The sequence below is a fragment of the Sphaerodactylus townsendi genome, linkage group LG01, assembly GCF_021028975.2.
Source record: "Sphaerodactylus townsendi isolate TG3544 linkage group LG01, MPM_Stown_v2.3, whole genome shotgun sequence".
NCBI classification, from domain to species: domain Eukaryota; kingdom Metazoa; phylum Chordata; class Lepidosauria; order Squamata; family Sphaerodactylidae; genus Sphaerodactylus; species Sphaerodactylus townsendi.
The window spans coordinates 75,634,011-75,658,582 of record NC_059425.1 but is presented as its reverse complement, the minus strand read 5'-3'; the positions used below and the strand labels follow the sequence as shown (position 1 = coordinate 75,658,582).

Below are 24,572 nucleotides of genomic sequence, written 5' to 3'. Positions count from 1 at the left end.
TTCTCTAAAATTATTTTGGACAGTTTTTTCTGTCTAGAACAGGGGTCTGCAACCTGTGGCTCTGGAGCTGCATGTGGCTCTTTCATTCTTGTACTGCAGCTCTGCATGGCTTGGGTCCTCTCAGCCTCCTTCGGAGAGTTGCCCTAAGGGTTAATGGGAAAGAGTCCCCATTCCTAGAGAGGCACAGCCCGAGACAGCTATCCCAAGCCATTTTCGGCTTTCCTGTCCCAGCTGCCTGGTTGGCTGATGATGGTGATGTAGCACTTCATGGATTTCATAACACACTATAATTATTTATGCAAAGTGTAAATGTAAATATATATATATATATACAGTGTTATCTTCCTTTTAAATGTCAAAAAGTATTTGCGGCTCCAAGTGTTTTCTTTTCCGTGGAAAACGGGTCCAAATGGCTCTTTGGGTGTTAAAGTTTCCTTACCTCTGATCTAGAAGATATTATCACAGATGTTTGGTCTTGCAGTTCTCAAAACTGTGAAATTTGTGACTGCAGAGGTAACATGCCTCTTCTTCACAGCAAAAATGTTATAAAATACACACACACAGTTGAGAAAAAGGCCTTAATCTCATTGTTCCTTTGCAAATCTATGCACACAGAAGCAGCCCCTTACTTCTTAAGTGCTACGTTTCAAGAAGTTAAATGAATAGAAGATTGTTTGGAGTGGAATATATCTACACAAAGAGCTAAGTGTGAGGAGGGGGGGCAAGTATTAAAAATGAAAGTGAAACCTTTTGAGCAGACTGCTTCACAAGTCTTGGGATCTTTGTGTGTCTAGCCCAGGGGTAGGGAACCTGCGGCTCTCCAGATGTTCAGGAACTACAATTCCAATTGGCCATGCTGATAGAGGCTGATGGGAATTGTAGTTCCTGAACATCTGGAGAGCCGCAGGTTCCCTACCCCTGGTCTAGCCTAAGGTTTATCATATTATTCTCTCTGTGAAGGAAAAAATCTATAATGCCAGTAGCCCCTAAAAGAGACCCAGTTTGGGAATGTTTTGATGAAGTTCCTTTACCTATGGGTAAGGCATGTATGCATGCAAAATGTAAACACTGCAGCAAAGAAATACAGGCCGTTTCCACACGGAGGCGGAAATGGCTGGAGTGCAGTAGCTTATTTAGCGCCGACCAGTGTGGCGGGCTTGGCGTGAAGTAGGCGCGGCTGTGATGCAGCAAGCGCCGATCCCCAGGCGCCATATTCATACATCACGTGGCTTGAAAACGGCCTCAGACCCAGTGGCCTGAATGAATCTGAGGATAATTATGAAATTATTGTGAGGTGAACAATCTATGTATTTGTAATATAATTGTAAAACTAATCTGAAATGTTATTATTCTAAAACTGAAACCTTAATTGGGTTGTAAATGTTAAGATTATACCAACAAAAAGGAGTCTTTATGTAGAAAACCAGGATTTAAATCTAGTCTTACTAACTAGTGATATAAATTGATTTGATTTAAATCATGATTTAAATAGATTTCATTTAAATCAAATCCACCCTGCTTGAAATGAGTACTGATAAAGGTTAAAGCAGCACTACAGCTGAACAACAAGAAGACAAAAGTAATGACTACCAAAGAAATTTAAATTATTCAGGATTTTCTTGGCTCCATTCCTTGGCTTCATCATTAACCAAAAAGGTGACCATAACCAAGAATTGCAGACAAGGCTAAGAAGAAAAGCTATGAAGAAAATATCCTTAAATGTAAGAATGTATTTTTGTCAACCAAGTACAAGATAATTAATATTATAGTATTCCCCATTATGAATGGATAAGAAAGTTGGATAGTGAAGAAAGCTGACAGAAAGAAGACAATACAATAACGCTTCAAAAACTTGAAGGCAATAGGGAAGGAAAGAGACCCAACATGAGATGGATTGACTCAAAACAGGGAGCCATTGCCTTTAGTTTGCAAGACCTGATCAAGGCTGATAATGATTGTTTTGGAGGTATTCATTCATTCATTCATTCATTCATTCATTCATTCATTCATTCATTCATTCATTCATTCATTCATATCCTGCCTTTCCTCTTTGTTCAAGATGGCTTACAATAAATAATAGTTAAAAGATCCACAGCAACAAACGAAGATAAAATTACAAGCCCCAAGTCCTGCCCTTCCCTTTAAAAAATGCTTATTGTTCAAACCCCTCAACTTTCCTGGCAAACAGGCAGACTTGCTGAAGATCTCCAAGGAGGGGTCAGAGCATCCATTCCACATAGCCAGAGCCATGATGGAAAAAGTGTAAACCCTGGTTGATGTCAGATGGGCCATTAATTCATAAGATCACCATAAGTTGGAAGGGACTTGGCACACATAACACTCTGTTGAGCTCATGATGATCAGGAATTGAATGGATTGTACCTGACATTTCCGTTCCACTGGTACAAGGAGCATTCTGCTGGTGGAATAGGCATATGCCCCCAGTGTGAAGTTCCTTGTGCCTTTGATGCAAACGCTGTTCAAGCCAGTGAGAGGCTTCACCATTAGCAGAATGGATATATTGGATCCAGTCCCAAGGGTTTAAACAAAAAAATTCTTGTAAATTGCTTCAGGTGGCATGCAAATGTTCAAATGAGATCAACTTCTCCCATACATTCCTGCCTAGGAATTAAGATAACAGGGAGAGGCCTTCCCATCAATCAAAGAAACTTGATTGGTGGCTTCATAAGACTGGGTCTTTTCAGTAGCAGACCAATTATTATGGAACAACCACCCCACGGAGGTGCACCTGTTGCTCCCTCCTTTCGATCTTTAGGAGGCAGTTGAAGATGGTTTTATTTAGGACTGCATTTAGTTAAGTTTAATAGCAAAACTGAGTAGTGAATTTAAATTTTGTTTTATGTTTTTAATGTATTTTTTGCTGTCTCTTTTGTTTATGTTTGTAAACTACTTAGAGCTTTGTAAGGAAGGAAAATGGCTAATAAATGTTTTACATAAGTAAGTAAAAATCATTAACATCATTGAAAATGGAAATGAAATCTAAAGGCATTCCATTTTAAACCTAATATACAATTATACTCTCCTCAGTATTGTACTTTAGATATTCCAGGGAGAAACAGACAGCTTATTATTAACCTCATGGAAATAGATAGATTGATAGGTAGATAAAAGGTTTCATAATAGACTATTCATTTTCTTATTTCTAGAATAAGACATTAATAAATCTTGTAGAGGCAACTGATCTTTTTAGCTCAGTATGCTTGTTCATTGTCTGAAGTGGTGTCTGGTATGGCCACTTTGTCTGATAGCGCAGTTATTTTAAAAGTTTAGAATCATAAGTAAGCTGAGATAATTTTGGTTTCCTTGGACTATTTCATTAATCATCTGACAAAAGAATGCAATTTTAGAAAACAAGGGGATGAAATCAAAGGGGTTTTTTTTGGTGGGGACGACGACTGATAGTTTAGCTTTGTTTTTCCTTATATCACAGTGAGCCATTTATCTGCTATCTGGAAACAAGCTGAAAATGAGAAAACCAATAGGAAGTTCACACAGTTGTGGATACAGGAAACAAATTGCCAAGAAAGTGCATTGAACCAAAAGCCATAAATAAGTTCAAGAGACACTTAGACATATTTATGGAATGTAGAGACTGAAAGATGCAGTTGCTGCAAAGACTGCAAGAAGTAGAAAATAGATGTAAAGAGATAACAAGCTTGTTTGTCAAGAGTACTTTTTGGAACAAATGTCCTTTTCAGCAGCTTTGAAAGCTTATGTAAAAGGGTGTTGCGGAAAGTTTACAACCAGTTACTCAAGTGAACAAAATCAAACTATATAATTAAAGTGACCAGATTTACTGCACTTTGGAAAGAACCTTCTTTTTAGGCGTTTTCTGGTTGCCTCTAAAAAGCTGCTGTTAGGGTGGGGGGAGCAATAAGCATTGGGGCCACAGTCTTAAGTCTTTCTAAACACACTGCCAATAGGACTGAAGCGTACTAGCAATGAACCGTGAACAAAAAAACACAGCCAGTCCTGCTGCTTAAGAACACAAATACACAAACTTTGATACTTACTACTAATTAATAAGTAAATTGAAAAGTGAAAATAAGTGCACTGCAGTCTATTGTCTAAAACAGCTATAAATACAAAAATACAAACCACTAACAATGTATGCATAGGGACAATTATGATCGATGAGTTCTTTTTGTTTTGCTGTGTAACAAAACACAAATAATTATAGTCCTTTACTGTCAGCATACATGAAGGGCTTGGTTAGTGGTTATAATAGTTGTACACCTTCTTTAGGAGTGCAAAAATGTCCAGAAAGAAACATTCTAAAACACCATTTGCAATGTTGAGCCAGTAGAATGCTTGACCATTAGGTAAAGAAATAGTTCTCTGCACTGTGACAATAGAAAGCAAAACTAAATTGTACAGTATTTCAACCATAACATAGAAATATTACATAAATCCATGCACAAGAACTTACATTAGGTAATTCAATGCCCAGCAATGTCGTTTACATGAAGAAGCCCGAACACTTGTCCTTGGACAATTGCTTGATGATCAGAAAGAACTTTTGGATAAGGACTGTGCGAAGCTTTTGTTGGCAGATAAGAATGAAGCAATCACATCTACGATGGCTTATTTCCTATCTGTAATAATAGTTGACAGATCTCACTACTTCTACCATAACAGCAAGTTGAAGACATAAGTTGTTTCCTTGCCATAAACAAACTTTTAATCTGTTTGTGATTTTCTTCTATGCACCTTGCTAATTATTTCTAATATGCCATTAAAGGTTTTTGATTTGATTTGATTTGGCAGGCAAGATATGGGAAATCTGAGGGTGAAAATGGCCTCCAGCGATCCATTTTTTTCATCAGGGAGCCTTGTTCCAATCCCATGGCCTTGATGCATCATTTTCCCCTATCCTGCCCCTTCATGTTGTGGCCAGAAGATACATTGTTGTCACGGAACATCTGTTTTGATAAAGCTTAACCCTTAATTTGTATGTAGAGCTTTAGTCAGTTCACATTTATATCAACTTAGATCACCTTTCATTTGGAGGCTGTTGACTAACTTGATTTCTGTGTTCTGTCATTCAGACATGGCCTGCTGTATGTGATAGATTATATATTATCAAGTCAATTTTGAGACAAATTGAAGTACTTCTTAATTGGAATAATCTTCTCTTTCTAATTCTCTCTGCCCAGCATCAGTTCAGTTTACAAGGAAAGAGCTAAACTGAAATTTCACCAACTTTGTTGGTTGCACTCATAGTGCTGTATAGTAGTTACATGATTTTACATGCTCATTTGTGCCTCAACATATTTATCACTGTATCAAGAAAGACTGGCATTTTGTTTTCCCAATTTACTGGAACAGTGCATTTAAAATGGCAAAGGAAACATATGAGTCTAATACTGGCACATAAAAACAAGTAGCTAGTTAGGAAGTTCCTGAGCACAGTAAATCTAAAAAGACCAAAAATTTTGTCATTATATCATCACCTGGCAATGAGTTTGGTCCAAACTTCCACTGCATAACTGGGATGGCACAAAGTAATTGTTCTGTTCTTCTTTGATTGTCTATAAAACAAGAGAGCAGTCATTTTCCGTAAGTATTGAATTTTAAACATTCCTCTTGGAAAAGTTCTAGCAAAAGGAACATATTCACTATTCAAATAATAGCAGTTTTGTACTGACATCAGATACTTAAGCATTTAGTATAATGATTTATTTATCGTGTACCTTTCTAATTGGTACTTAGTGATGTGAGCTTAACTATGTGAAAACTCTAAACTCGCTTTATAAGTAGTCATGTTGGTGTTAGGTATGACTTTCCTGCACACTCATCACAGGGTTACAAAAGTAGCTCCCATTTTGCTGTGGCTGTGTTGGAGTGGTCTTCATCAGTATATTTATAAATGGAGCACAAGTTAAATGTACAGTGTGAAATAGACTGCCATTCAGAAGGGATGGTCAATATTTTTGTGAATTTTAGTAAAATGACTGATCGATGCTGAGATCACATGTTTTCTAACTGTATGTTGAATGTTTTCTAACTCTATGCACAAAAACAGAACATTCTTGAATTACAATGTAAAATGTTTGTTTGTTTTTTATTAACTAGGATCAAAGCATTCCGGACTCTTCAGGAAGCACTCAGGTGTAATTATGAGCACTGGCAGATATGGGAAAATTATATTCTTACCAGTACAGACATTGGAGAGTTTGCAGAAGCTATTAAAGCTTATCACAGGCTTATGGATTTACAAGAAAAGTACAAAGATGTCGAGGTGGGATACATTTTCATTTACATTCAGGTGTTCAGTTTACAAATTTCATGTCTGGCTTATGAAAATCCAGTTTGGGTTATACTTCATTAAATAGACTTTCCCCCATTTTACACTGAAGACTCCAAGGATCTGTTTTTGCTGTTAAAAAGAAAGAGTTTCAAACAGACCTAGTGAAACATAAATTCACCCCTTTCTCAGCCATGTTATTATTGGAAAATACATGCAGTAAAGGGAGGGTGGACTTGAGGATCGTTATGCCTTGCCTTTGTATATTAACCCATTTCAGTATGAATAGAAACACCTCCCTTGCAGACTTTCCTTTTCTCGGAACCTTACAGTTTTTACCCATTCTGAGAGTAGAGGAAAGCCTGGGAGCAGGGGAGGGATCTTGGGCCATTTCTAATCTGTCTTACAATGATGAGGAAAACAGCCAAGATTTTTCAGCCTTCAACACACCTTCTCCAGTATGCTTAGTGTGATTGAACACTGGAGATAGACCAAGGTGTTTTTTTTGGGGGGGGGGGGGGGGGGCATAGTGAGACTAGATGCTTCTCATGAACTGCCTAAGAATGTCTTTCAGGTCTGTCAGTATCAATAAACTCAGCATACATTCAAAAACATCTGACTACAGTTTTAAATATCTTGGTTCTACTTTTTCACTTTCAGCAATTGATTTGATTTAAAGCATTTCTTTCTGCCACTTCAACGTAGTAAGTCCGTACGTTATCCTTGAAACATGGGGCTGCCAACTCTGGCTTGGAAAATTCCTGGGGATTTAGGGGCTGAGCCTGGAAAGGATAAGGTTTGGGGAAGGGAGTGAGCTCAGCAGGGCTGTGATGTCACCGATTCAGCCTCCAAAGCTGCTTCAATCTGAAGATCAGCTGTGATTCTGGCAGAACAGGAGGTTGGCAACCCCATATGCTACATGGTTCATGTTTGGAAGCTTTTGTAATGGAAGGGCAAAAACAAAATTGGTTGCTTTTGAATTTCATTGTTGGCATACTTTAATGAAAGTTATTTCAAAGCTGATGAGGAGGCAGAACTAATGGAGCCAACAGACACCTGTGATTTCTAATAACCATTTCCTTGTTTTTAAGCTTTAACATGGGGAGGCATTTACAGCATGGTACCCTTGTAGATTCTTGGCTTATCATGTGAGAGTTGATCTCTAAAACCATTTTGCCTGCCTGAATTCTCCCAGCTTTGCTGTAGGTGTCAAGGCAGCTTGTGAACATGTTTTGACAAGCTGAATTTTATTCAAAGAAGCTTTGGAACTAGATTAATAACAGCTAAGATGTTTGGAAGTGTAGATTTTTGTTTGAAGCAAATTGATGTAAGGTGTACAAAATAGGGTGGCAAGGAACAAAACTAGGGCAATTGGATTACTTTTTGCAACACAGATACATAAAGAAAGTGCTAGGAGGACTGACTACAGTGTATAAATTTAGGATCTGCACAAATGCTACGCCAATACATTACAACGTCCTAGGCCTCTAGAAGAGGCTGGAATTGTAATGAAAGGCCAACAACCAGCTAAAAAACTGGCAGCTGTGATATTAAACAAATTGAAACAATAGTAATAATCTTTAATAAACTTTTCTGAATCCAAATATGCTTTTCATTGTTGCCATAATGATAAAAAGCCTTGGAAGAAATTATGTCTTGGCCACTCCAAAGAAACTGGCATTTGATAATGGTTGACCTCAGCAATTATCAGCCAGGCTCCAGCATTCCATATCTGGGCAAAATGTTCAAGTGCCAGCCTATCAGTGCTCTTGGATAATATTTGTCTCTTCCCTCTGGCTTCAGGCCTGGCCTTGAGACTGAACCTACTGTGAGTGCTCTTCTAAATGGCCTAAACTGAGAAATGAACATGAGAGGATAGGACAAGAGCATTCCGGGTCATTCTCCTGGACCTCTCCAAGGAATTTGATACAATTGTAAATAGTACCTTTCTAGACTGCCTCACCAGAATGCATTGGGGTGCTTTTTTGAGCTGCATCTGATCCTTCCTAGAAGACAGATTACAGCTTCTGTATCTCATGGTGAAGAGGAAGAGTTGACTACTGTCCTTAAACGTGGGTCAGGATTTTGAACGCACACACAACTCAGAGAAAAAATTGCTTTTAAAACATGTTTCTGAAGTTTATTGAACTCAGTGCCATTCAACAAACTATAGTAAGCTGGCATACTATGCATACAATCAGTTGAATAAGAGCACATAAAGACAAAACTATTGAACCAACTAAAATCAAAATATAAAACTTATCCATGATTGCTTAGTGGTTATAATAAAAAGCAAGCAAGTCTTATTGTCAAAAACAGACTCTAGCTGAAATGAGGTAGCATTGTATAGTATCAGCAGTTACAGGCGGGAAGAAACAAAAAAATGGATTACCCTATTACAATATTGAAAAGCAGATATAGAGAAATTACACATCAGGGGATCTTAGCAAACCAATCACAAAAAAATGCCAATTAGTCAAGGCAGTTGGTAGGATTCCTCATTCTTATCAGGTGTTGTGTCTGAAGGTTTATTGAAGTTTCAACCGTTAGCAAAACTTTACGCAGCCGGGCCAAGACCTTCAATTAACCGCTACTCGGTACCAGGATGGAAGAGCTGGTGGGAAGCCAAAAATAGGCAATTATTTTCGAGAACCGTTTCATGGAAAACTTACAACAGAATGGCTGCGATTGAGCTATTACAAAGTTCACAACAAAATGGCTGCGGTTAAGCTAATATAGATACTTTCTCTACACATGGTATTTGAATTGTGGGATGCCACAAGGCTCTGTCTTATAGCTAATGTGACTTAACTTTTGCATGAAGCCTCTGAGTGACATTATCCAGGGTTTTGAACTGAGACATCATCCTTTTGGTGTGATCAGTATGCCAACAGTTAGCTCTGTTGATCCTTCCCATCTCTAAGCCATTTTTAAAAAACAGTGATAGGCTAGGTAACTTTTAATACAGTAAAGCTGATAAGATTCAGAAAGGTACTGTTGGTTACCAATGGCTACCAATCTTGATATGGCTACCAATCTTGATCCTCCTTGATCTCAGATTACAAATGCCTTAGTAGACCAGGTGCTCAGGAGCAGCAGCAGCAGAAGGCCATTGCTTTCACATCCTGCATGTGAGCTCCCAAAGGCACCTGGTGGGCCACAGCGAGTAGCAGACTAGATGGACTCTGGTCTGATCCAGCAGGCTAGTTCTTATGTTCTTATGTTGATGATCAGGAGTTAGGTATTCAGTTTGTTCTGGACAGGTTTGATCTTCCCCTGAAGAATGCATGCTTTAAGTTTGGGAGTACTTTTTGATCCAGAGCTGCACCTAAATATCCAGGTGGTAGAAGCAGAAAGGAGTATCTTTTCCCAGTTTTTCAACAGCACTCTTTTCTTGGTAGGAAAGTTCTAGCTATCCATAATCTGATGGCCTCCACATCAGGCTGCTGGCAATATGTGCCCTGTGTGGGCTTGAATTTGAAATACGTAAACTACAGAAGCTTAAAGTAGTGGCCTACAATTTTAACAGTGGACCATTGTGCTCCTGTAATGCCAACGTTAAAATAACCTCACTGGTTGACTATTTCAGGGTTGAGTTCTAGCTGCTAGTTCTTACTTTTCAAGACTTGCATGATGTGGTAGATAAATTAATGGTAAATGCAGGGTAGCCTTGACCTGGATACCCCAGGCTAGCGTGATTTCATCAGATCTAAGAAGTTAATCAGAGTCAACCCTTGCAAGTATTTAGATGGGAGACCTTGGACAGGAAACCTCATGACATGGAGGCAAACAGTGGCAAAACACCTCTGAACATCCCATGCCTTGAAAACACCACCAGGGGTCTCCATAAGTCAGATGTGACTTGACCACAAAAAATGGGGGCAGGATATAAATGCTTTAATAAATAAAATGCTTCTTAAGAAATCAACCAGTCTTCTAAACAACAATCTACTTTTGAAACTCTTAATCCCAAATCATCTATAGTTAATATTTTAGAAAAAGGGTACTTTAAAAGGCTGTTGAGGGTTTTCCAGGCTGGGTGGCCATAGTCTGGTAGTTTCAGCTGCTAACATTCCACCCTCATCTATAGCTGGCTTCTTCAGAGGCATGTCATAGTAAGATGTGTTTCTCTTTGTGGCAGAATGACTGCACAGCCTGGAAAGTCCACAACAGCCAGTTCATTCTGGCCATGAAAGCTTTTGACAATACATTGTATTTTAAATGTATTGTGTTTAAGGAATGCCCTTCAAATATGTAGTGACTTATTTGTGTCTGTGAGTGCACTACATTTTTTCTTAATTAATGTATCCAAAACTGTTCATTCTTTAAGGTGCTTAAGATACTGGTGAAGGCAGTAATGGATGAAGTGGCTGATCGACACGGAGAGACAGCAGCAGGATTAAAGGCAAAACTGCAAGCGCTCTTTGGCAGAGTGACTTCTAGAGTGACAAATGATGGAGAAATTTGGAAATTATATGCAAGACTTTATGGCAATGGGCAGAGTGATAACTATGAAGATGTTGAAAAGGTAATTCCTATTGATAGTGAAGAATGCAGCTGTATCAAGTTTTGTTTTAGAGATTTAGTTTAGTTGAGTTTAGTTGTAGGGCAAACAATATGTACCCGCAGCGATTAAAGTGTTTAATGCCAAGGTATCCCAGCAGCTTCTATATGGAGTCTTGCTTTGGATAGCCTCCTGGTCTAACTCAGTTGAGCAGGTACAATCACGATTCCTGTATAGGCTCCTTGGTATGCCCCAGTGTGTGCCCTACGCCGCTCTGTGCCTTGATACTGGACAACATCTATTGGAGACAAGGGCCTGGCTTGTCATTTTTAAATTCTCGTTACGTCTGTGTTTCAATTGTGAAGCCGCCACTCTGATTAATAAGTCACTACAGCTTTTCCATCAATCTGAATGGTGGGGCCATACTGAGTCCAAAATGCTTAAGCTGGCCTACTCTCTGGATTCCTTGACCATATTTTCATCCAAAGAAATATTTCAACTCCTGAAAAGGAGGCTGCTAGATCAGGAGCACCAAACTCTAATTGAAAAGGCCACAAGGTCTTGCTCCCTTCTCACCCTGTGTATCCCCTGCTGAGGAAGCAGGGGGGCTAAATATCTTCATCAATTAATCCCACCCAGGTCTCGGAGAGCAGTGATGCTGGCCCGCTGTAATGCTCTCCCGCCAGCTGTGCTATCAGGGAGGTTTGCCAAAACTCCCTATCAGCAAAGGCTTTGTGCATGTAATGGGGACTGTCCAGACACTATAGTACATATTTTGTTATATTGGTCCCTCCTTATGTCACCTAGCACAAATTGGCTATCTCCGCTGTTAGCAAAAAAAGAGCACGCATCCGATTTGCAGAAGATCATCTTTTTATTAGATAACACCAGCAGCAAGGTAACAGATCCAAATTTCTTGTCCTTTAAATAATCCAGAGATCCAAGGATTAATTAATTCTTTTCTCCCCCTCTCCCCCTTGTTTTAGCTTTCAATTTATGTACTGATATTTATTCATAATTTTATTTTCATTACCTGTTTGGTGACTGACTTCTCTGTTGATAGAATTGTATTATTATGCCAATAAAGGTTGTTGAAGTTGGCAGAAGTCTCAGATATGAAGTCTGGAGTAGAGGAGGCTGTGGTAGAGCGGGGAATCAAATCCAGTTCTCCAGATTTGAGTGCACCTGCTCTTAACTACTATGCCACTGCTGCTCCCTAAGAGAAAACACTAGTCGTTATCTCAACAGCTTTGCAGGTGGAACCATTTTCTAACACCAGAAGAATGTTTTTCCCAATTAAGTTTGCTTAGGGGTCCTGTTGACCTTGGCAGATGAGGCACATCATTACGGCTGTGTTTAATTAATGAAGGAACAGACAAAAATGTAAGTTTTAAAAGCATTCAAATATGGCTACAGTTATGTTCAAGTTAACACAGCAATAAGTTTAAAATTGCAGTTTCTTTACATCACTTATTAAAACACACAAGTTCCTTCGCTCACAGCAGTGTTTCAGAACACTTTATATTGTAAGCAGTATTGGAATGTGTCTGGAAGTCAGAGATTCACCTCAGGTTTCATTTCTGTAAGGACCACACACAATATGAATTTTGCTGTATGTGCTTTCATTTTGCTGAAGACAGCTAGAAACGCAACAAGGAAGCATTTCATCTTTGCTCTGGAGCCCAAGGTTATCTGATGTCTTTTTCAGTTGTTAAAAGCAAAGCAAACTATGGCAGTTTTTCAAAAAAGTCACCCTGTATGAAAGAAGTATCATACTCTGAAAATAAGTAATATTTGTAGCTTACAGAACATTGTAGTGTATGGTAATGGAATGAGCATGTTCAGTTATCTGAAGACATCTTTCTGGAACAACTTAATTACTTTCAGAGTGCTTCAAGAAATGTCTGGGTATTTTTTTTAAAAAAAAATGCTGCTTATGTACAGTCTACAGTTTACCTTTTCAAGTATTAAAGCATTAAAACTAACTTTTTAAGTAGTAAAACTAACAAATAGCCGACCATTCATTCATTCATTCATTCATTCATTCATTCATTCATTCATTCATTCATTCATTCATTCATTCATTCATTCATTCATTCATTCATTCATTCATTCATTGTTTAGTTTTATAACCGCCCTATCCCTGAAGTTAAGGAAGATCCGTTTTAGGAGCCACAGTGTCATAAGTATGTCTGGTGGGGACCCACACAGAGGCTTTCTCAGGAGTCACTCCTCTTCTGTGGTATCTGACAAAGAGAGTTTTGATTCTCAAAGGTTTATAGCCTGGAAATCTTGTTGATATTTAAGATGCCACTGTGCTTGAGTCTTGCTCATCTACTACAGAGCAACAAAACTACCATCTGAAACTTTGGCCCTTTCCGCACAGGCAGAATAATGCGCTTTCAATGCACTTCCACAATTGTTTGCAAGTGGATTTTGCTATTCCGCACAGTAAAATCTAGCTGCAAAGTGCATTGAAAATGGATTGAAAGTGGATTATTCTGCATGTGCAGAAGGGGTCTTTGTTCTCTGGAACTCCTTATTTTTTTGTAAATGATTCCTTTACTACAAGCCTTGCAGTACCCATCAATGTTGTTCCTAAATTCTAGAAGGACTTTGTATCTGACCTTCCGAAGTCTTCATTTCCTAGTAGAAAGAGGGTGTAAAATATACCAAATAAGTTAAGTTCCTAAAATTCTAAAGCAAAGAAGTCTCCTTGGAAAGGGATTCTATAACTGGGGTGCTGTGTGGTTTCCGGGCTGTATGGCCGTGTTCTAGCAGCATTCTGATTCAGGATTCTATAACCTCAGTTTCCTGACAGAGAATTCATAGCATTAAGAAAAACAACACTTTAAGACAACATTCACAGCAAAACCTAATTACTGGGGTAGTTATTTCTGTGCTGGATGTGTGTTGTATAGAAGCATAAAGTAAAGTACTACTACTACTACTACTACTACTACTACTACTACTACTACTACTACATGGAAGCGAGTTCTGAATCAAGAAACCTAGCACAATTGAGGATGTATAGGTTCTACAGTCCCTTTTTAGCTCCTAATCAGAAAAAACATCCACTTTTTGGACTGCCTGTTTTTTATAGACAAACCAAAGCAGCTTTGTAATTCCATTAACTTTCTTTGGGAAAATTGATTTTAAAATTTGTGTGATACCAGAGCCTTTGTGAATTGTGTGCTTAAATTCTTTTTTAAAAAACAAAATTGAATGTGTTTCTTTTCCTACTGCTGCTTTGGTTCATTTGCTTCTGCTTAGTTTTTGGGCAGTTGCCCTTTTATTTTCTCTATTTCTGTTTTTCTTTCCATGTTGAGAAACCAATTGAGAATAAAACTGGCATTTAGTCCCTGTGTACATTTGAGCAATTTATTGAGGTTTACATTCCTTAGATGCGGAATGACTCAAAATATTAAAATACTAGCATATTCCTGTTTTCATATGCATTTAATCATTGCGACCTAGGAAAACGTGGGTCACATTCATCTGTCTAGACAGATCTTTTAAAAGGTAAAGAATTGTCTTTTAAACACGTGTTACTTACAGGTCTGTCATACATGAGAAGCAATAATAGCAAAAAACATCTGTGCTGCAGCTGTAGAATATAGTTGTAGGAGAAGAAGCCATCTTAACTCCAAGAAACTACCAACTGCAGATTCAGAGTGACTTTTCCTTTGTATACAGCACAAAAACGAATTGAAAATATTTTGTATATTTCTGTTTTGCAGGCTCTGCAATATCTCACCAGAGCACACAAATGTGACATCCAATCAAGGGACTGGGACAAAAATATCTTGTCTTTTAAGGAAGTAGCAAAAGGTGCTGTAGACCTTGCACATGGTATGAGCTGCATGAAATCTTAATATAAACAGCTGTTGGTTAACTGTCATGCCCACTAGCCACTAATATAATCCACAAATGGTAATGGTGAGTGTTATACTCCTGTTGGAAGTACAGTCAGATTATTCTTATGACATTTTTGAAGAGAAGCCTGTTGTCAGTGAAGAAAGATGGTAGAGTCTAAAAGCAACATGTATTCTGTAAATGTTCACTGTAAAAGCAGCACCCCTAGAGAGGTTTTGGAGAACAGAAAATATGAGACTTTTCTCATTATTGGAAACAGAGGTTATTTTATGGGATAATTGATAAATGTTGTTATTTTTTCAAGCTCCTACTGATCTCTGCCTTGTTTGTGGGGCTTATTGGAGTCTGCTGAGTTTGGTCCAACCATGTAAGATATGAATACTCTCGAAGGATCTGCTGAGCAATGTGCTGTATTTTTTTTATGGTGAATGAACAGTTATATGGAGATGCTGTACCAGGGTGGTTTATTCATGATTGCGAGCCAGCGTGCTATACTGGTTATAACAGGGTTCACCTTTGTGGCACCCACTCATATTTTTTCTGGAGCCCTCACAGCTTTCCAGAAAGTGGGCAGGGCCATTATAAGGCAAGGCTTGTTATTAACTGGCTTCAGTCAAATGAGAAGGGTTTTCCATTGCTTCAATAACAGCTGCATCCACTGGAGGGTCAGGAGGACAGGTAAGCACCCAAGCTTTTCTTATCTGGACTGTGGTTCCATTTAGGCTTTCCTTTTTATTCCCCCTTCTATTTCTCCCTTCATTGCCCCCAGTCTCTCCTTTGTCTCTTTTTTATTCCTGTTGCGTGATCCTTATGCAAAGGGAGGTGTTGTGTTCGGCTCTGCCTTCTGCAAGAGTCATTTGGAGTTTGGCTTTCTCGCAAAATTCCGAAGATGCTCACAGGATCGAAAAGATTAGGGTCTCCTTGATCAAAGTATTGGAAAAGGATCTGAGGGACCCAAGTTTGAATTCTCCCGTGTCATGACATCAGCTGGGCCACACTCTGAGCCTAACCTGCTTTATGGGGATCTTGTGACAGTAAAATGGAGAAGAGGAAAATTATGCAGGCCACTTTGGGTTCCCACTGAAAGCAAATAAGGGGTGTAAATGAAGTAAAATAAAAACAAATAATAAATGTTTTTTTCAAATGCCTTTGAATTATTCCCTTAGAGCTCTGTGAAAAGCTGAGTTTAACACCAGTGGGTGTTTATAGAAAATTACTTGATGCAATTGCAGGTACCACATTTTCCCTCTTAGAGTAGTCCCATTGTAAGTTGAGAATTGAAAAATCTGAGAGCTACCATGTCACAATGCTGGTTTTTGACATTGGTGATCCTTATAGAGATCGTATCAAATAATGGGTACTGTATGGTTTAATAACAGTTTGCTATGTGATCTTGAAATATAGAATGTCATGTTATTAGATAGTGTAGTAAACAGATGTCCTGAAAAACAGAAAACAACGCCCTGCTGCCAAAAAGCCCTCCACTGGGCTCTGTGGGCCTACCTGCCCTCTAAGACCCTGGCATCCACATCCCAGCAGGTAAAGGCTGGGTGGAAGCAATGTTGGCTCCACTCCCAACCATGCCTCCAAAAATGCCCTACTACACCGGTGGAGGTAGTGGGGGTACAGGAGTGCTGGTGTGGCACTCTGCTCTGCTGTGGCTGACCACCGAATGTGGATTCACGTCACCCTCTGAATTAGGATGTTGATGTTGTGTAATGTTAATAATATGTTGTTCAGTTTAAAATATGTGATTCATGTTTGCCATTACTCTAAACATTTGCATGACTACACTTATTAAGAAGCTTTAGTTGAAGTGATTTTTCATCTAAAAAGAACTGACCGAAAACTAAGTATGGTGGGTGTGCTGTCAATGTAATAACCACAAAATTTTTGTTTGCTTTTTAAAATCTTAACTTTCAGTGGCAATAAGATGCAGCAAAACTAAATCTAATCACCAGGAAGCACTGCAGATACTCTCTTCAGCTCGACTCAACTTGTGTAGTTTGGCAGCTAAAGCCAAGGTAAATGAAGGAGCGCCGGAAACACAAGAGATATTATCCATAGACACAACTAGCCCATCTCCCATTGGAAGTCACTGCTTCATTTTCAGTGAAAATGAGATCCTGAGATTCAAATGCAGCCTTAATAGTGAGGACTTTATCCTCTCCATTATTACTGTTTTGTTGCTGCAAATTCATCAAAGCAGCAGCAGCAATGGGGAGACTGATTTTTGTGTTTCAGAACTAGATCCGCTTTGGCGTTTAAATCCCCTGACTTACGAACAGGACCAGGTCCTGTCATTACTAGATCTGTTTTGGATCCCTCCAACCTCTAATGTCTATATTTAATATTCAGTGAATCTGGAAGACCTGAAAGTCTGCTACACGGCATAATTATTTTGAGAGCATAAAGTGTGCCTTTATGGTGTGTATGACCGAGACCTGGGTGAAAGAGGGCAAAACTGTTGCCCTGAAAGAACTAGCATCCCCAGGATTCTCGGTCCTTCATTACTTGTGGACAAAGGGTGGGGGGAGGATGCAGTACTCATCCAGGAGGCTTTCTCCTTCAGGGCACTCCACACCCCAAAGATCCCAGGTATTGAATGTGTTGGCCTTGTGTGAGATGCTGAGGAGAGTTTGGCTATCTTGCTGGTGTACCATCTGTCTAATGCACCAACAGATATTGTGTCAAACCTGTTGGAGGCAGTGGTCAAGTGGACTTTGCAATTTCCCAGGTTAATAATCCTTGTGGTTTCAATGTCCATGCCAATTCCACTGCCTCCAGTTGGGCTACAAACTGGGGTTTGTCTCATGTCCCACACATCAAGTGGGTCACACACATCCCATCTTTGGAATGGGGATAGAAATTGGGCCAGTGCAAACTGAGAAAGCACCGTGGTTGGACTGTTATGCCCTGAAGATCTGCTTGGGTACCTGAACCCCTCCCTATATAGGTGGAGAATGGGTTTATGGTTGGCCACGGAGTCTCATGAATCCTATTAGTTTTCAGAATGTTCTCAGGATCCAGTGCTTCCCAGCAACTCATTGGATGAGCTGATAGAGGACTGGCAGAGCTTACTCTCTGAGACAGTAAACAAGATCATGCCCTAACATTCCCTCTGCCCCCACTTCAAATTAGCTCTTTGGTATACCTTGGAGCTGAGGAGGAAGAAGTGGGAGCTGAGACAACCACAGTGAATTTGGTGGAAATTGTGACAAAGCTACAAGAACATCTTACAGGATGCTTATGAAAAGAAGTGAAGACTACACAGAGAACATTATATACAGAATCTACTTCATCTGCAAGCTGATGCCCAGAATAATTGTTTAGGGTAGTTAGGTCTTTAACAATCCTCATTGAAGAATATCTGCAGTACCACCTCTCCCAATATGGCCCCAAGAGAGCTCTTCGCTCTGCTAATAACATCCTGCTGGAGTTCCCTGACCTGAGAAGTGTCCAACTGTCGTAAACTGAGGCCGGAGCTTTTTTGGCTCTGGCCCCAGCCTGGTGGAATGCTCTGTTGAATGAGACCAGAGCCCTGTGGGAGTGTCTCAGTTCCACAGGGCCTATAAGACAGAGCTATTCCACCAGGCCTACCATAGTTGAGGACAGCAAGCTGGCCTCCCTCCCTCCCTTTTACCACCCCTCTTTCATCTTTAATTGAGGTGGGGGTTATTAGCCTACCTTTAAACCGTTTTAGTGCTACCGTGTTTCTCCAAAAATAAGACAGTGTCTTATATTAATTTTTGCTCCCAAAGATGCGCTATGTCTTATTTTCAGGGGATGTCTTATTTTTCTGCTCCACAGCTGCATGCTCTGGTGTTCTGTTCGACGAGCATGCTTCCAAACAAAAACTTTGCTACGTCTTCCTTTCGGGGGATGTTTTATATTTAGCACTTCAGCAAAACCTCTACTACGTCTTATTCTCAGGGGATGTCTTATTTTTGGAGAAACAGGGTATCATATATTTATCATTTGAACTTCATGATTTTATATAAATTGTACTTCATGATTTTAGCTGCTCTGAGCCCACTCTGACAGGAAGAGTGGAATATTAAATCTAACAATAATAATAATCCACAATGCACAGCTGATAACTGCAACTTTCAGCACCATCTTTCTGTAAACTGCATTAGCAACCTGATGTTGAGCAAATTGGAAAATGTCTAGGCAGAGGCTTGGATCCACCAGAGCATCTCCACAAGTTTGTGGGCCTCCTTGCAGAGGCAAGGCCACCAGTGTAAGAGGACATTTCAAAGAAAAAATTGTCTTCTATCCCTCCCACTGTAGCCCTTAATGCCCCCACTGCTGGTCCTAAGTGACACGGGACTTCAGAAGCAGTATTTAGGGCTGCAGTGGGAGGGAGAGAAATGTCTACTCTTTTGGCAGAAAACCATCCAACCTGCAGAAACTCTGTTGGATCCAAGCCATGATATGAAGTGCTCTGGTTCTAAGCAGACTGCTAACATCCACTGATAGAAGTATTGTCGCCAGAGTTGTATTAGCATAATACCTTTGAATGGCATTGTATCCAGTTGAGGGACAGAAAGATAGCAGATCAGTGTGGTCAAAGAAATCCGTGCAATGGAAAATGTTTTAAATATGTTTTGAAGATAATCTTCTTGCCTTTTGTTTAAACTAAAGCAACTGCTACAAATTATTTTTTGTTTTGTTGTGCAGCAACTTTTTGCAGATGTGACCAATGTTGACGTTCCTGGAGATTTTGCTGAAGAAATTACAGCAATGGAGAATCTGATAGCTGAATTGCAAGAACTTAGCAATCAGCTAAGGAATCAGTCCTGAAAAGAGAAGAGCCTGTATGTGCTAATTAGCTTGCACTTATAACACAGCCAAACTATTTTCTAATAAATATTTTGCTATGTAACATAGACTTTAATTGTGGCCAGTATTGCCAAGATTGTATAGTGCTTCTAAGGTTATGATTGTTCGCTCTCAAGTTGGGTGTTCATGTGATTTTTTTTTTATGCTGCCCTAGGTTTCATAAGAACAAAATGGATGGATTTCTATTTAGAAGGCCTTTATATAGGATTAGTGCTGCTTGAGCGCAGCCCATAATTGGCGCCTGTCCATAGCTGTGCACTTTGCAGACGGGAAAGATTAACGAGTGCTGGTGATATTGGAGACATGAAGCAAGGGAGAGACTGGAGTTGCTTTTGTTTTAATTGTGGGTGAGTTAGAAAATGCAGAAAATTCCACAACAATTGTAGTCCTTCCGAATAGCTGTCTTCTGTAAAGTTTAAAAGAATTGTAATGCTGCAGTCTGACCCAGCGGCTATATTTCATTGGAACTTGTGCATTCACAGAAAATGAATAGCACAATCCTACAGATGCCATAGCATCATCTTTGTTCCCCATTCCATCTCCTTTGCTTTCTGGGAATATCCATGCTGCTCTTCAGCACTGGCACGATGGACCACGTGTGGCATGGCAACCTTAATAGTATCTACTGCACTGAACTGGATATTCTTCTCAGCTTCATCCTACCAGTTGAATCCTTATAGTGGAGTCAGATTTCATCCTGAAGGTCCTGTCAGGTTTACACCTCAGCAGGAGTTTGGGGTGAGAATCTCTACTAATGAAGCTGTTCTAATCTACTCTGGTTAAATTCCACAGTAATCTGCAAATGTATCAGAACAAGATTCAGCCCTTTCTAGAAAATTAAAGTCAAGTATTCTGTCTGTAACAATGGCCTGTCAGCCACTGCTGGGAAGCACCCTTCTGAAATGAATGCACTGTTTTTGCTAAAGGTCATTGGTGTTTCCTTTATGACAGCATTACTTTTATATTGAATTGGCATTCCTTTCTCCATGCCAAACTGTCACATTTGATTACTTTCAATTTTGATCCCATGAATAAAAGACTATGCTGTATTCTAAGTGATTGTGCAATGTGTGTTTCATCTTTGCAGCAGAAGAATGTAGAGTCAAAAAAGATGCTGAGAAGGCTCCATCTTCCAGGTTAGCTGTGCTGAAATTTAGACTTGAAGACACACTCATCCAAATAGACCTTTTTAGATCAAATAACTACCCCCCCCCCCAAAATTATGATTCCGGTAGACTATCAAAAATGACTTCTTGAGACTTGTGCTTGTATGTGACATGTTCTGAATGTATTAGGAATATAGTTGAGGGTGTAAGTGTTCATTGTATTCAACTCTTCTGGGTGTAAGATAAGATGCCTTGCATTTGGGGAGCAAGTTGTGTGTGGTTTTTTTAACTAGAAAGTGAAACTATTTTCCTTTTGCTGTTAGATGTCTTATTTAACTCCACTTTTCTGGCATGTGGTACTGTTTTTTCAGAACCATGCATAGGCATGCTGTTGTTTCCTGTTATTCTAGTAAAACAGAATGAAAGGGGCTATTTCCTCTGAAGTTAGTTAGTTATACAAGGCCTCATGAGTCCAAAAGGAGGATCCTGTTGTAAGCATCCTAGAATGGTACTTTTCCTTCAGAAATTATTATTAGTGTTTTTGTGGGATGAAGTCACCCCAAAGAGAGTTCAGTGAGTTCTTCATATCAGTTTGTACATTTCTTTCCTATCATTCTTGCTGCTAAACGTCATACAAAAAAGGTGCTTATTACAATGTTTTTATTGTTGAAAGGGAACTTAAGTATCTCATGTTTCATTGTTTGAAACTGTCAAAATATCACATTCTTAAATAAGGTTACAGGGTAGTTAAGATACATGGCAGTCTTGGTCTGAGACAGTTGCATTAATGAAGGCATTGCATTAATGAAGGGTTCAGCTACATTGCCATTTTCTGGCTTTCAGTAACCTATGCTAAGATGGTGACCTCAAGTGTCTCTTTCATGCCTAGCATCCTTTTGCTCGGTAGTTGTCTCTGAATTACAATATTGCAAGTGGAACAACTATAAGGGCTGCAGTGCACCAATACCTCCTTTGCAGCCTTTCACCTTCCATTCAACCTGACTAGGAAAAAATTGCACCTAGCACAGGGGAGGGGTGGCACAACAAAGCACCATTTAACTGGGTGCAGCCCTAGCAGCGAATGTGAATGCTTGCAACATCAAAACACTTGGCTCTGCTTATACACCCACAGGGAATACATATGCTATCATCCGTTTGTGGGCCACACAAGCTGTTTCTTGCATATAAGAGTGTGTAAAACCAAGTAGCATTAGCATATTAACTCTAGTCAGTTACTAAGAAGAAATCTGAAATCACCAAGATTAAAAAATTACATTGTTATTTATATATCCTTAGACTGTTTTTCAGTCAGCTAGTGAGACTCTTACATATGCAGTTTGTTTTTGAGCAGAATTGCTAGATGAAGGACATCATCATTTTGCCAATTTTTCTTCCAATACTTAGGTAAAATCATTTTTTTTTCAGAATTCTAGTATGCTATATGCGATTGATTCCACAATAGTATAGGAGTTAAAACAAATACTCTATTGAACAATAAAGATAATGTTTGATTATTTTAAAAAATCTGAATACATCCCTGACTAGTTGTATAAAGAACAAACTAGATCAAAAAGAAGCAGAGTTGGTGTCATGTACTTTGTGTTCTTTGCACTTAAAAATAAACTGGACGGTTCCTAGGAAAAAATGAAGCTAAACAGGAAAAGGGCTAACAAATCTATGGAATTCTTGTCAGAAAGATTACTCACACTGGCTTCTGTGTCTTCCAAACCCATTTCAAAATGCCCATGGTGATGGAAAAACATTATTTAAAAATATTGTAGTCATATATTTGTCGGGTTAGGAACCTTCTAAGGAGGATCCTTGATGTTTAAAAATAAACAAACAACAAACATGATCTTCTGTTAATGACATAGGATGGTGGTACTCAAAGCTGATCTTTTCCTTAGTTCCTTGCTCCACGCAGTTCTTAACATAGACTGTTGTATCTTGATATTATGCCTGCAAAATTTTAAAGAGAAAGAGTTCCATGTGATCGCATTTATACTGTCTGCTGAAGAATTTTGCCAGTAATATTGACAGTCAAATGTGTACTGCACGTGGAATTAATGTGCATAAATATAGAGTGACTCCAGATTTATAGGAAAAACACTATATGAAGCACTTTTATAATAACCAGATTCATTTAGTCAGATTCATTTAGTCATTTAGGAAAAACACTATATGAAGCACTTTTATAATAACCAGATTCATTTAGTCATATGGCCCTCAGGACAGGGGGTGCCCTCTGTCCCAGGTGCCATTAATCTGGTCACGTGGGGGCCCCCCACATTACCAGGAAGACGGCAAGGACTTCCTGCTGCCTCGTCCTCTTCAGGTGCCCTTGGCTCCGCCCATGTAGACATCAACATAGGTCAGGGCAAAGAAACCCAAGGACACCGGCCCTCCAAGCCTTGCTTCCAGCCGGCAGTCCCTTCTGCCCTACCCTCTGGGGAGAGCAGAAGCAACTGAGGGTCCATCCTCATCTCCTTTGCTTTTGTAAGTATGGGGGCAGGAAGGCCTTGCGCCCCAGGGGCCATCACCCCAGCGCTTATAAAAGCAAAGGAGACGAGGACGGAGCCTCAGTTGCTTCTGCTCTCCCCAGAGGGGAGGGCCGAAGGGGCTGGGAGCTGGGGGTGCACGACTGGAGGGCTCAGAGGGCCCACCCCCTGAGCCACACCACCGTGAGCATAATGGGGGGTGCTCGGAGAACAGGTGTCTCTGGGGGCCATTTTCCCACTATGCACCTCTGCATTTAGTAATACTATAACTCCTTGGGCACAAAAAAATCAACATACAGGATGCTATCCAGTGCTTAGGAGGGTCTTTCTGATAGAGGCCATGACCTTCCCATGTTTCTATGGACATGCCAAAAGATCCAGTTCATACCAGAAGGAGGCTATGCTGCAGCTGCTGTTTACAGGTGAACACTGTTCCATTTGGTAGAATGGGTAATGGTGACATGGGAAATACCTGGCGCATGGCCACATTCCATGTGGCCCAGATCTTCTAACATGGTTGTAATTACATAGGAGAAGTACAAGTTGTGGTGACCCCTACACCCAAAAGTATTATTTCTTTCGTTTTACTTCACTTACTACCTGCCTTTCTCACTGAGTCTCATGGCAGATTACAGTATAAGATATTGAACAATGAAATAGGACTAGGATGATAGAATTAGAAAACAGTGCAAACAGAACTGTTTAAGGCATAGCATACCAGGGGCAATGCAAAAAGTGGGTTACAAAGGTAGAAAGTGAAAGCAAAATGATACATCCAATAAATACTGCAACAGCCTAAGCGTATTCCCATGGATTGTTCCATTATCATGTAATTGGCAGTAGAGCTCACTGTAGGGTAACAAATACAGCGGGCAAAGATAGGGTGGGGGGTGAGGGCAGACCCATTGCGGGGGAGATGCCATGGGCCCTATCAAAGGGTCAAAGAGAAAGCATTTCCCTTTAGTGGTTTTTAGTGGGGCCGTAGGCAGGCAGAGGAATGGGAAGGCAGGTGGCACGCCCAGCAGGGCTCCTGGCCACCAGTCTGCTTCAACTTTGTAGGGAGGATGAGGTTGGGCAGGGGGGTGGTTGGTGTGGGTAGGGGAGAGGGCAGGGAGGGCTTGTTTGGGGCCTGGGAGGATTGTGGGGGGTGGGGGAAGGCCAGAAGGTCTTGTTCAGGCTCAGGGGGGGTTCCTGGGGGTGGGAGGGCAGTGGGCTTCTGGAGCCCTGGGGCTGAGGCAGAAGAGAATGGGAGGGTCTGTTCGGGTGGGGGGGATAGTGAATGGCCTTTTGGAGCCCCAGAAGAGCCAGAGGTGGCTTGCTTGGGGAAGGGGACTTCTGCAGCCCTGGAGCAGCGGTGCCCAGGCAGGGATGGTGTAACGAGGACACTTATATTCAAGGGCGAGGGAGAGATTGGCGCCGACCCCCTCTGTGCGCAGCCTGGGGGTCCACCTGGATTTGTCTCTTTCAATGGAGAC

At 40.2% G+C, this 24,572-nt stretch overlaps 1 protein-coding gene across 1 annotated transcript in view; it reads left to right on the top strand.

Annotated features, from left to right (window-relative positions):
- Positions 1-20,548, top strand: part of TTC27 (tetratricopeptide repeat domain 27) — a 109,702-nt gene extending 89,154 nt beyond the window's left edge. Inside the window, exons 16-20 of the mRNA XM_048484148.1 lie at positions 6,097-6,262; positions 10,599-10,796; positions 14,513-14,624; positions 16,572-16,672; positions 19,332-20,548. Of these exons, the coding sequence (XP_048340105.1) occupies positions 6,097-6,262; positions 10,599-10,796; positions 14,513-14,624; positions 16,572-16,672; positions 19,332-19,454 (700 nt within the window). The 3' untranslated portion in view covers positions 19,455-20,548. The remainder of the gene's footprint in view (positions 1-6,096; positions 6,263-10,598; positions 10,797-14,512; positions 14,625-16,571; positions 16,673-19,331) is intronic.
- Positions 20,549-24,572: the final 4,024 nt, after the last annotated feature.